The 14545-nt window shown below is 40.1% G+C and overlaps 1 protein-coding gene across 1 annotated transcript; it reads right to left on the bottom strand.

Moving 5' to 3' along the window:
- rcvrnb (recoverin b) lies at window positions 1-6154 on the bottom strand. The gene is given in 6 exon segments (XM_041859392.1): window positions 1-119; window positions 3725-3836; window positions 3947-4097; window positions 4232-4366; window positions 6079-6121; window positions 6124-6154. Coding segments are annotated over 6 exon segments (591 nt in total).
- Window positions 6155-14545: the final 8391 nt, after the last annotated feature.

Genomic DNA, 14545 nt, shown 5'->3' with positions numbered 1-14545 from the left:
CTACTGTTTCATCTCCTTTATTCTCTCCTGGATGTTCTGTGGCTCATCAAACTGGACCAGTCTGAGGATGTTCTTGTTGTCCATCACTCCCTGGATAAACTCCCCCTCTGTTAGCTTATCTGAGAGGACAGGAATCACAACAGATAAAATAATTATAATAATAACAAATCATAATAATAATATTAATAATACAATAATATTAATAATAATATGTAATTTGTGGAGCGCATTTCCCATGCTCAATGTACATAAGGTAGAAAAAAATGAAACAGCAACAATACATGAAAAAGTAGAAAATCACATTACATCAAAATATTACCTACTAATGCAAAATATAGATATTAAGCAAATGAGGCGATCAAACATCACATTTTAACATGTCTAGCTTGAATAGGTAGGTCTTTAGTTGTGTTTTAAATTAGGAAATTGAAGCAGCCTCTGTGACATGTACAGGTAGAGTGTTCCAGAGCTGAGAGGCCACATGTAAGAAGGCCCTGTCACCCATGCTGCGCAGGGTTGTGGTTGGTGTGACCAGGATATTTAGTCAGATAATTGAAGGGTGCGTGCTGGGGAATAGTTCTCTAGAGGTTGGCATATGTACAGTGCCTTCAGAAAGTATTCATACCGCTTGACTTATTCCACATTTTGTTGTGTCATTTACATAAGTATTCACACCCCTGAGTCAATACTTTGTAGAAGCACATTTGGCAGCAATTACAGCTGTGAGTCTTTCTGGGTAAGTCTCTAAGAGCTTTCCACACCTGGATTGTGCAACATTTGCCCATTATTATTTTTCTAAATTCTTCAAATTGGTTGTTGATCATTGCTACACAACCATTTTCAGGTCTTGCCATAGATTTTCAAGTAAATTTAAGTCAGAACTATAACTCGGCCACTCAGGTACATTCACTGTCTTCTTGGTAAGCAACTCCAATGTAGATTTGGCCTTGAGTTTTAGGTTATTGTCCTGCTGAAAGTTTAATTCATCTCCCAGTGTCTGGTGGAAAGCAGACAGAACATATTTAAAAAAACAACAACATTTTAGTCATTTAGCAGACTTACAGGAGCAATTAGGTTTAAGGGCATGTCGACAGAATTTTCACCTAGTCGGCTTGGGGATTTCGAACCAGTGACCTTTCAGTTACTGGCCCAACACTCCTAACTGCTAGGCAACCTGCCACCAGGTTTTCCTCCAGGAATTTGCCTCCATTCTGGGTTTTTTGTATACAGAAAAACTCCCTAGTCCTTAACAATTACAAGCATACCCATAACATGATGCAGCCACCACTATGCTTTAAAATATGGAGAGTGGTACTCAGTAATGTGTTGTATTGGATTTGCCTCAAACATAACATTTTGTATCAGGACAAAAAGTGAATTGCTTTGCCACATTTTTTACAGTATTACTTTAGTGCCTTGTTGCAAACAGGATGCATGTTTTGGAATATTTGTATTCTGTACATGCTTCCTTCTTTTCACTCTGTCAATTAGGTTAGTACTGTGGAGTAACTACAATGTTGTTGATCCATCCTCAGTTATCACAGTCATTCAACTCTGTAACTGGTTTAAAGTCACCCTCATGGTGAAATCCCTGAGTGGTTTCCTTCCTCTCCGGCAACCATGCTCAAAGGGATATTCAATGTCTGCTTTTTTGTTTTGTTTTTACCTACACTGTATCTACCAATACGTGCCCTTCTTTGTGAGGCATTGTAAAACCTCCCCGGTCTTTGTGGTTGAATCTGTGTTTGAAGTTCACTGCTCGACTAAGGGACTTACAGATAATTGTATGTGTAAGGTACAGGGATGAGGTAGTCATTCAAAAATCATGTTAAACACTATTATTGCACACAGAGTGAGTCCATGCAAGTGACTTGTTAAGCAAATTTTTACTCCTGAACTTATTTAGGCTTGCCATAACAAAGGGTTTGAAAACTTATTGAGTCAAGACATTTCAGCTTTTCATTTTTTATTAAATTTGTAAACCTTTCCAAAAACATGATTCCACTTTGACATTATGGGGTAATGTGTGTAGGCCAGTGATAAAACATCTAAATGTAATCCATTTTAAATTCAGGCTGTAACACAACAAAATGTGGAAAATGTTAAGGGGTGTGAATACTTTCTGAAGGCGCATCAACCATGATATTCAATTTGATCCTATTTTGAACAGGCCAACATGTTACCAGGGCATGCACAAGCTTCTCAGACTCCACAGTGGACAAGAACAAACTGATCCGAGCGATGTTATGCATTTGGAAAAATGACACTTTCTTGATTTTATAGAATTCACAGATTGTTCTCTCTGGTACCGCACGGCAAGCAGTACCTATGCACCAAGTCTGTAACCAACAGGACCCTGAACAGCTTCTACCCCCAAGCCATAAGACTGCTAAATAGTTAGTTAAATATTTAACCAAATAGCTACCCGGACTATCTGCATTGACCCTTTTTGCACTAACTTTTATTTTATTTTACTCATCACATACGCCGCTGCTACTGTTTATTATCTATCCTGTTGCCTAGTCACTTTAATCCTAGTTATACAGTATGTACATATCTACCTCAATTACCTCGTACCCCTGCACATCGACTTGGTACTGGTACCCCGTGTATATAGCCAAGTTATCGTTACTCCGTGGGTATTACAGCAGGTTGGTTGCACCTTCATTGGAAAGAAAGGGCTTGTGGTAATGGCTGGAGCGGAATTAGTGGAACAGTATCAAATACATCAAATACATGGTGACCATGTGATGGTGCCATTCCATTTACTCCGTTCCAGCCATTATTATGAGCCATCCTGCCCTCAGCAGCCTCCACTGTTGTGTATTTATTATTACGTGTTATCGCTTTTATATTATTTCTTTATTTTCTTTCTATCTGCATTGTTGGGAAGGGCCCGTAATTAAGCATTTCACTGTTAGTCTACACCTGCTGTTTACAAAGCATGTGCCAAATAACATTTTATTTTATTTGATCTGATGTTGCAGATGTGTGCTTCAAATGAGAGGTTAGAGTCAAAAGTTACACCAAGGTGTCTGGTGGTGGGGGAAGCTGCAATGGTGTCATCCTCCAGAGAAATTGCAAATGTGCTCAATATACAATACAATATATTTTATGAATGATTGATTAAATTAAACAATAGTCCTACATGAAAACACAACAAGAGAAACATATTAAGAGCTAAAAGGGTTGCAAAGAGATGGAATGTGACTGGTAACTATAGAAATGTACAAATAAACTACCAGAATTCTGAAAACATTAACAACTTTCAAGGACATAATATGTAAAATATACACTGAGTGCACAAAGCAGTAAGAACACCTGCTCTTTCCATGACATAGACTGACCAGGTGAAAGCTATGATCCCTTATTGATGTCACTTGTTAAATCCACTTAAATCAGTGTAGATGAAGGGGAGGAGACAGGTTAAAGAAGGATTTTTAAGCCTTGAGACAATTGAGACATGGATTGTGTATGTGTGCCATTCAGAGGGTGAATGGGCAAGACAAAATATTTAAGTGCCTGTGAACGGTGTATGGTGGTAGGTGCCAGGCGCACCGGTTTGTGTCAAGAACTGCAACGCTGCTGGGTTTTTCATGCTCAACAGTTTCAATATGTCTTTGTTGTCAATGTTTTGGGGCCAACTGGTGGCAGTTGTGAAAAAAGATTTATGTGAACTACAGTATTCTTTGGGTGATTCTTAAAACATGAAAACAAGGCTTACCATTTTCTTTCTTGCCAACGAAGTCCCAGATTTTATCAGCTCTCTTCTCTGGTGTGTTCTCATCATCAGGAAGATTCCTCTAGTCCTCTTTGGAGATCATGTTGAATATCGACTATAAACAGAACGTTTGTTTAATCATTATAGAGATTTGAGCAGCACGGAAAACATGATGCTAACACATCTAATCTCTTACACCTATTTCACAATGACTCTACGACTCACCTTGACAATCTCTTGGATCACGTTCTTGGTGATTGATCCGTTGTGGTCGACGTCGTACAAGCTGAACGCCCATTCCAGTTTCTGTTTGGTCTTCCCAGAGGAGGTCAGGTGCAGCGCGACGATGTACTCCTTACAGTCCAGTGTCCCATCACTGCAGGATTCAAAATAATTGAATTACACCGTATCTATAAGCCACAAGCAATAATTATGCAGAGCAGTGCAAATCAGTAGATACATTCTAATGATCATATAATCCATACATCCATCCATCCATCCATCTGTTACCTGTTGGAGTCAACGCTTCTTAAGACATGGTGTGCGTAGGCCTTGGGGTCTGCGTCGGGGAAGAAGTTGGCATAGAAGGCCTCAAACTGCTTGCTGATTAGCCCACTGGGACACTCTTTCAGGAAGGTCTGGTACCTATTGAAGATGAAATAAAGAAGGATCAGACAGTGGCTACACCTCAAATGACACCCTATTCGCCATAAAGTGCACTTCTTTTGACCAGAATTGTAGGTTCTAGGTACCAGGTACATACAGTGCCTTGCAAAAGTATTCATCCCCCTTGGCGTTTTTCCTATTTTGTTGCATTACAACCTCTAATTTCAATTGATTTTTATTTGGATTTCATGTAATGGACATACACAAAATAGTCCAAATTGGTGAAGTGAAATGAAAACAATAACTTGTTTCAAAAAATTCTAAAAAATAAATAACGGAAAAGTGGTGTGTGCATATGTATTCACCCCCTTTGCTATGAAGCCCCTAAATAAGATCTGGTGCAACCAATTACCTTCAGAAGTCACATAATTAGTTAAATAAAGTCCACCTGTGTGCAATCTAAGTGTCACATGATCTCAGTATAATACACCTCTTCTGAAAAGCCCCAGAGTCTGCAACACCACTAAGCAAGGGGCACCATGAAGACCAAGGAGCTCTCCAAACAGGTCAGGGACAAAGTTGTGGAGAAGTACAGATCAGGGTTGGGTTATAAAAAAAAATATCAAAAACGTTGAACATCCCACAGAGCACCATTAAATCCATTATTAAAAAATGGAAAGAATATGGCACAACAACAAACCTCTCAAGAGAGGGCCGCCCACCAAAACTCATGGACCAGGCAAGGAGGGCATTAATCAGAGAGGCAATAAAGAGACCAAAGATAACAGGAGCTGCAAAGCTCCACAGCGGAGATTGGAGTATCTGTCCATAGGACCACTTTAAGCCGTACACTCCACAGAGCTGGGCTTTATGGAAGAGTGGCCAGAAAAAAGCCATTGCTTAAAGAAAAAAATAAGCAAACATGTTTGGTGTTCGCCAAAAGCCATGTCGGAGATTCCCCAAACATATGGAAGAAGGTACTCTGGTCAGATGAGACTAAAATTGAGCTTTTTGGCCATCAAGGAAAACACTATGTCTGGCGCAAACCCAACACCTCTCATCACCCCGAGAACACCATCCCCACAGTGAAGCATGGTTGTGGCAGCATCATGCTGTGCGGATGTTTTTCATCGGCAGGGACTGGGAAACTGGTCAGAATTGAAGGAATGATGGATGGCGCTAAATACAGGGAAATTCTCGAGGGAAACTTGTTTCAGTCTTCCAGAGATTTGAGACTGGGATGGAGGTTCACCTTCCAGCAGTACAATGACCCTAAGCATACTGATAAAGCAACACTGGAGTGGTTTAAGGGGAAACATTTAAATGTCTTGGAATGGCCTAGTCAAAGCCCAGACCTCAATCCAACTGAGAATCTGTGGTATGACTTAAAGATTGCTGTACACCAGCAGAACCCATCCAACTTGAAGGAGCTGGAGCAGTTTTGCCTTGAAGAATGGGCAAAAATCCCAGTGGCTGGATGTGCCAAGCTTATAGAGACATACCCCAAGAGACTTGCAACTGTAATTGCTGCAAAAGGTGGCTCTACAAAGTATTGACTTTGGGGGGGTGAATAGTTATGCACGCTGAAGTATTTCTTGTTTGTTTCACAATAAAAACTATTTTGCATCTTCAAAGTGGTAGGCATGTTGTGTAAATCAAATGATACAGACTCTCCAAAAATCCATTTTAATTCCAGGTTGTAAGGCAACAAAATAGGAAAAATGCCAAGGGGGGTGAATACTTTCGCAAGCCACTGTAGCTGCTCCTCACTGTACTTGGTGTTCAGTTTCAGCTCTTGGACAAGGAGCCACTTTTGCTGTTGCCCATCTCTCCTTCTCTGTTTCGGGTTCTTCAGCTTACCCCCTCCCTTTCACTGTGCTCTGTATTTTCAGCTGTTTGAAGCTGGTGTACAAAACCGAAAGTAAAAGATGCAAAAACGAAATTTAAGACTGGGAAAGATAGAGAAATTACACATAGAATAGATCTACTGCTTCTTAGACATGCTTTCAATGAGAATGACAGCTCTATAACTCACAGTTCTATGTGAATTTGGTAGGGTCACCCAAAAAGTTACATATTGCAGCTTTAAAGAAATATACTTTTAATAAAATACAAATATATGTTTTTTGAAATACTCAATAAAGTCTGCAAAACATAAATTGGTCTCTTGTGCTGGGCAACATGTTTAATACAGAGTGGTGGTGACTCCTTACTCCACCTTCTCCATTCACTGCAATGCAATACACTGTATATGGGATACTTATTGGGTTGTAGAGAAATAAAAATCGCTGCCTGTCTCAGCTAAAGTGGGGTGGAAAATACTCAGCAGTGTTTCTACTAACCAAATATGGTTCGTTTTTGAGGGGGACTGTGTCGCACGGCCTGCTGTTGGCTTTTTACTCCGCCCCCCCTATAGCCCCCAATGCAATACACTGTAATAGACTGTGCATGGGATATACAGTATATTGGCTTGTAGAGAGAAAACGTTTCTACCTGTCTCAGCTAAAGTGGGATGGAAAATACTCAGTAGGGTCTATACTAACCAAATATGTATAGTTTACTGTTACAACTTTTCGACCCTTAGGTCTTCATCAGGCATCCATATCCCAGGTGGGGGTGGAAGGTCCTATATATAGGGGCAGTGCTCAATGACATCACTTCCTGAAACGGGAAGTAAAAATATATAATATCAGTTCACAATATCAACATTTAATATATCAAAATACTGTATATAACCACACATGAGGAATGTGATAAATATTTACAGTAATATATATACACAATATTCAATTAAGGTAAAAACAGTATTTTAGACATTTTAGAACTATAGAAATGGTTTCAAGTCAAACTCCTCATTAAGGCCAAGAGGAGACAGTGTGTTGAGCCTGTGGATAAAGAAAGACTGCCTTTGAAGTAGTTTCCTCTCAATGTCCTCTCCCCTGTGTGACATCTTGACGATTTCTATTCCAATGTATCTCAGCAAGCTAATAGGATGTCCAGCTTGTGCAAAATGAACAGCAACATGATTTTTTGTCTCACCTGTCTGTATATTGCTGCGGTGCTCACTAATCCAGGTCTTAAGGCTTCTGTGGGTTTACCATATGTAGGACAGACCACAGGGACATTTCAACATGTAAACAACATAGGTGGACATTGGTCTTTCTATAAACTAGGGTAAGCTTTTATTGTAGTGGGCAACTGTTTGGAACTTTTACAGAGTCATTAATAATAATTTGCCATTTGTTTTCATGTGAATACATTATGATATAAAGGGGGAACATACATTTAGATACATTTAATATAATTCATGAGTTGAATCACAACCTATGTTTAAACCCTTTTTAATGCTTGGGGTCTTCACAGATTTGTCATGTGACATTTGTCGTTATATCATATACTAAGCATTTAACAACTGAATTACACATTGAACTTGATCCTGTAAAATTCCTGGATATTGCTCTAATATGAAATACTCTGAGACCAGGTTGCATGTTATGGTGTGAAAGGTGTGAAAATAGTTTTCATGGGAACACATATCCAAAATAATGTCTGTGATTGCAAAATCGAACGCTTCTAACAGAAAGAGTAACTTTAACATGATTAATAAAACAAAAATCCACTGTCATTAACAGAGTTCTTCAATAATTATCCATAATACTGTAGTTGTTTGATGTGCATCTGATGTTAGCTGTTTAGTAGGAGGGGACATTGTCATGCTACATCAGCTGATTCAGTGATAATGAGATCATGTGATGCCGCACGTGATTGAACAACAGCCAACGTGCGGGAATTAATGTTGATCTAGAGGATTTACAGAAATATGTTATGTCTGTTGTTAGGGGGGGGGGTCAAGATAAATAGCCTACGTTTATTCCTGAGGTAAGATTACAATGACAGCTGTAGCCTTGTTTTCTGTTTAACTTACGGCAGATTTGTTACATTGAGCAGAGACAGTGTCAAGTTCATGAGTGAAAGTTTATGAGTGATTGTCGATAGAACACTAGCTGACTTGTGATGGGACAGTGAGTGAGTCTGTGTTACGTAGAGCCATCATCATGCACTTACGGCGCATGTGACAAATAACATTTGATTTGATGCACAACATGATTGCAATGTGTATACAAAACATTAATTTCTAAAGTCTTTCCCAAAAAACTTTCCAAATTAAATGTTGACTGCAAAGAAAGCATGCCTGGCATAATGATATCATGATGGTTTGTATTAATCGGTTGGGTGTTTGTTTTGCAAACTCCCATCACATGTCTAGTAGCATAAAGAAACATCTTAGCCAAAATCAAAGGTCCATTGAGAGCCGCACAGTGGAATAAAAGGGGGACTACTGCAAAAAAATAATGTTTACTCAAAAGTGGTCTACTGATGTGGTTTAAGCATTGTTGTGGACAGAACATCAATTTTTGTATTTTTTCTATTAAAAAAGTGTGATTTCTGGGGGGAAAATATGAACATTTTCTAAATCTGTAGTTTTTCATAGGCCTACTTGTCGTCATTTATTTATGATTAATCTATATGATAATATTAATATTATTTTACATAGCCTGCCTGAATACATTGTTAGACAGTTTTAAAATACACTTTTTAATGGATTTGATGGGATTTTGTGTGTCGTATTTACGTTTTACATTTTAGTCATTTAGCAGACGCTCTTATCCAGAGCAACTTACAGTTAGTGAGTAAATCTATTTTGTTTTTGTTATTTTTACAATTTATTTGGAATTTTACAGGTTCAAAGTTGCAAAATGTCCAGAAAAAGCTGCCATACTTGCTACGCATAAGATGCAATAAGGTAGATGAACGAGTCCCATCCTCTCCGAAAAGAAAAAGTGAAACCACAAAGTTGGAGAACCAGCATGAAGAATAAAGACCCTAAAAAATATTAGGAAATATTAAACAAAGGATGAAACTACAACAAAACATATAGACATGAGATGTCCCTTGCTGATAGTATCCTAAAAAAGAGGAACATTTCAAGCAAAGAGAGAGAGAAGGCAGAAAAGCTGCAGCAGCGGAAAAATATATACTGTATAATGCAAGTGCTTCCCAGAGAATGCAGAAGATGAGAGCAACCAAAAATGTGCTAAGAATACACTTACACGAACAGAATTACAGAAAAAGAAAGAGAAGAATGCAAAGCTGGCTTTAAAAGATATCGAACCGATAGAGCAGCTAGGTCAAAAGAGGAGCATGAAATAGACTAAGTAAAAAGACGGGACAAATATGGTCAGAACAAAGAAAAGGCAAAACAGAAGGAACAGGCAAAGCAGGTCAAAGCACAACAAGAGAAATTCTAGCAGAGAGAATTTGTCTCAATGAACTAGAGCAGGGGTGTCAAACTCATTTTAGCTCAGGGGCCACATGGAGGAAAATCTATTCCCAAGTGGGCCGGACCGGAAAAATCATGGTATATATAACTTAAAAACAACAACTTCAGATTGTTTTCTTTGTTTTAATACGATCAACATACAACATAAAGCTGGAGCCTGAGGACAGTGTGTCCAAAATAGTACAAGCACAACATCACTATTAATCATAAAACACGTCAAGTTTATTTGAAAATTCTAAAGAAAAAGAACACACAAACACACAATGCCTCAGTGATTAACATAACTGTTTCACAGATCACAGAACTATATCAGGGTGTCATTTCTCAGGCAGAAATGTAGATAAAAATAATGAAATCCTGTTCCCCAAACAAGTGCAAGAACCACAGAGTCAAGAATAGGTTAAATATACAAATAAAATAAAATCAATTAAAAACAATAGCACATCAACATAAAAACATATAAACATAAAGCTGGAGCCTGAGGACAGTGTCCAAAAGCACAACATCACTATTAATCATAAAACACCTCAAGTTATTTGAAAGTTCTGAGGACAAAGAACACACAAACACACAATGCCTCAGTGATTCACAGAAGTATATCACAGATCACAGAACTATATCAGGGTGTCATTTCTCAGGCAGAAATGTAGATAAAAAGAATGAAATCCTGTTCCCCAAACAAGTGCAAGAACCACAGAGTCAAGAATAGGTTAAATATACAAATAAAATAAAATCAATTAAAAACAATAGCACATCAACATAAAAACATATAAACATAAATGCTCAAACTCCCGTAACAGTCCAGTTATTTTATCTTTGAACCGCTTCATGTCTGCCACGTTGGGTCGCGCACACATTTTTCAGACAGGGGAAGTGAGCTGCATCACCACCGGCAAGTTGCGTCTCCCACAATGACAGCTTCAACTTGAAAGAACGTATGCTGTCATAATACTGCATGACAACTTTGTTGCGCCCTTGCAGCTGTTTGTTCAAGTTATTCAGGTGCTCTGTAACATCCACCATAAATGCAAGGTCCGGCATCCATTCTGCGGAATGAAATTCTAACACTGGTTTGCCCTTTTCTTCCATGAACTGTTCAATTTCTTCTCGTAAATCAAAGAAACGCCTCAGCACAGCACCTCGGCTTAACCATCTTACCTCAGTGTGGTATGGCAGGCCATAGATGTGGTCTTTCTCTCTGAGAAGGCTGTCAAACTGACGGTGATTCAGGCTTCTGGATCGGATGAAATTAACAGTTTGGATGACCACCTTCATGACGTTATCCATCTTTAATGACTTGCAACACAAAGCCTCCTGGTGCAAAATACAGTGAAAAGTCAAAAAATCACGTCCTCCATTTGCAGATTGCACTTTCTCTCTGAACTTTGTCACAACGCCTGCTTTTTTCCCGATCATTGAGGGCGCACCATCTGTAGCCAGGCTGACAGCGCGGGACCAGTCCACTCCGACCCTGTCCAGCGCGCCCGACGAGTGCGGTAAAAATATCAGCTGCTGTCGTTGTATCTGTCATCGGCACCAACTCCACAAACTCCTCGGTGACGGTCAATGTGTCATCAACTCCGCGGATGAAAAAATGGCCAGTTGTGCAACATCTGTAATGTCCGTGCTTTCATCAATTGCAACCGAAAACGCAATAAATGACTTTACTTTTTGCTTCAACTGGCTGTCCAAATCCACTGAAAGATCGGAAATCCTGTCTGCAACTGTGTTTCTTGTCAGGCTGATATTTGCAAAAGCCTGCCGCTTTTCAGGGCACACAATCTCCGCTGCCTTCGTCATGCATATATTTACAAATTCACCCTCACTAAATGGTTTTGAAGCCACTGCGATTTCATTAGCAATGAGGTAGCTAGCTTTCACTGCAGCATCACTGATGTCTCGGCTGTGAGTAAACACAGACTGCTGTTTCTTCAGACCCGCCAACAGTTCATTCACCTTCTCTCATCTCCGCTGTCCTTGAAAGTTGTCATATTTGTCGGCATGAAGACTCACATAGTGGCGACGAAGGTTATATTCTTTCAGCACTGCAACATGCTCTGAACACACCAAACATACAGCTTTCCCATTCAATTCCGTGATTAAATAGGATGACAATTTTTCTTGGAACACTCTGCACTCTGCGTCCACTTTTCTCTTTTTTGACAGAGACATATTGGGGCAATGAGGGTGCCAAAGCACATCATGTTAAAAGTAGAAGCCGTAATAAATATCGCGGGCAAAACAAAGTAGCTCATTGGCTGCACGTGCTTGACCTACTTGCTCTGCCCCGGTATAAACAGTTTGCTTGCTTAACACAATTGCTATTGCGCCATCCAGTGGACGCAATTGGAACAGCAGTTTATTTTATAGAAAAATTGCAGCGCATTTTTTTTTTTTTTGGGGTTGAAATCATCTCGCGGGTCGGATTAAACCCGTTTGCGGGCCTTATCCGGCCAGCGGGCCGTACGTTTGACACCCCTGAACTAGAGGATAAATTAGAAAACAGAGAAAGCAACTTCAACATTCTAAAAGAGCCTTGCAGACGGCATGCCAAGATGTACAGGTTCCATCTGCCAGAAGGAAGAGCTTTCAAAGGGCTGAAGCCTATATGCCTGAAGCCTGTATGCCAAAACAGGCAGCACAATATGTCACTACTACCATGGAACTCATTGACAAGGCCTCACCGAGAAAGGCAGCCATTTTCCGTCAGAAGAACATCAGAACCACAACAGAGAGGAAGTTGGAAGTGGCAGTTGTTGAAGCAGTAGCCAAAGGTCTATCGAAGTCCAGACAATCTGCAACTAGGAAGGCTTTGACTTGTTCACTGAATATGATTAAGAAATACAAACTACAAAGACAGTTTGCTAAAGTGAAAGCCAACCTCCCAGAACACACAGTATTGGGCATCCTGGACTTTGCCGAGAACTACCTTTGCAAGTACTAGCAAGAGCCCCAGGGGGCTTACTGGACCCAAGAGAGTGCTACACTGCCCCCCTTGATAATGTACTAAACATGTGGGAAATGCCCGAAGACCATCACAGAAAGTTATATAATGATATCAGATGACCTCAAGCATGACTACAATGCAGTCAATGCATTTCAAACTGCAGCTGTTGATCACATGAAAAACCAAAGAAATCTGAAGCTCAACAAGTTCTAAAGATACTCTGATGGCTGTGGTGCACAATACAAATCAAAACGAACTATATCTGATGTTAGCTATGCTGTGTCTGATTTTGATTTCCCCAAACAACACAACTACTCTGGCTCCAGGCATGGTAAAGGTGCCAGTGATGGGGAAAGTGCAGTAATCAAGAGCCATGCAACAACAGCAGTGAAGGTTGGCCAAGCCCTGATCAGAATCTGACAATGGAAGCATCTCCAGATACAGTACCAATTACCTCCGTACCATGTTCTTCATTCCCAGTGAGGACATTGAAAGAAACAGAAGTCACCGTAGTCTGGACCAAGTGCCTGGCACCATGAAGTTGGATTGCATCAAAACAGGACGGGGTAGTGGCCACCAGAAACCTCAGCTGCTTCTGTGATTCTTGTGTCCTTGGGATTGGAGTCTGTGAGAATGGATTATATGTTGAGCAATGGAGAGAGGTGAAACTTCATAGTCTGCATGGTAAGTAACACATTGCTTACATTATGTAAATCAGTTTGATATTAAATGACTTATTTCAGTAACCTCATGTGATTCTTTGTTTCCATACCAGAACTTTGAAATAAATGCCAGAGACAGATGTGCCAGAGACCAGATGTACCAGAGACCAGATGTACCAGGTGACAGTGACCAGACGGATGACAGCATCACACACACACGTGCACACACACACACACACACACACACACACACACACACACACACTCACACGCACACACACACACACACACAGGGTGCTGATTGATGGTAGTGGTGATAAAGAGAGAACATGCTGTATGTGAAAATAGGGTATACAGTGTAACAAACACATACACAATGCTTGAAGAGTTTACTGATTATATGAATTTCATTATTATTGTCAATGATTTTCTTGACAGAACCCATTGTATTATTTTATTATTATATCAACTATTAAAAAATATAGAAATTATGTTGTTTATCTTTTTCATTCTTCAGGAATGTTTAGCATAGCTATAAATGATAGGGAAATTGACTAAAGCACAAATAGACTTCGCTATATAATAGCCAGGTGTGAGGGCCGTCACCGACCAAGAGGATTGGGTGATTTTGCTCACACCCACTCAAATGCAAGCTGCTGCTACTCTGTTTATCTTATATCCTGTTGCCTAGTTCCATTACCCCTATACATACACTACACTGGATTTGGCTATTTCAGCCACACCCATTGCTGACAGGTGTATAAAATAGAGCACACAGCCATACAATCTCCATAGACAAACATTGGCAGTAGAATGGCCGTACTGAAGAGCTCAGTGACCTTCAATGTGGCACCGTCATAGGATGCCACCTTTCCAAGTCAGTTTGTCAAATTTCCCCGGTCAACTGTAAGTGCTGTTACTGTGAAGTGGAGATTGTGAAGTGGAGCCGCACACAAACCTAAGATCACCATGCGCAATGCCAAGCGTCGGCTGGAATGGTGTAAAGCTCGCCGCCATTGAACTCTGGAGCAGTGGAAACGCGTTCTCTGGAGAGATGAATCACGCTTCACCATCTGGCATCCAACGGACGAATCTGGGTTTGGCAGATGCCAGGAGAACACTACCTCTCCCAATGCATAGTGCCAACTGTAAAGTTTGGTGGAGGAGGAATAATGGTCTGGGAATGTTTTTCATGGTTCGGGCTAGGTCCCTCAGTTCCAGTGAAGGGAAATCTTAACGCTACAGCATACAATGACATTATAGACGAT

Source organism: Coregonus clupeaformis, chromosome 31 (genome assembly GCF_020615455.1).
Source record: "Coregonus clupeaformis isolate EN_2021a chromosome 31, ASM2061545v1, whole genome shotgun sequence".
NCBI classification, from domain to species: Eukaryota; Metazoa; Chordata; class Actinopteri; order Salmoniformes; family Salmonidae; genus Coregonus; species Coregonus clupeaformis.
This window is presented reverse-complemented; position numbering and strand designations above follow the sequence as displayed.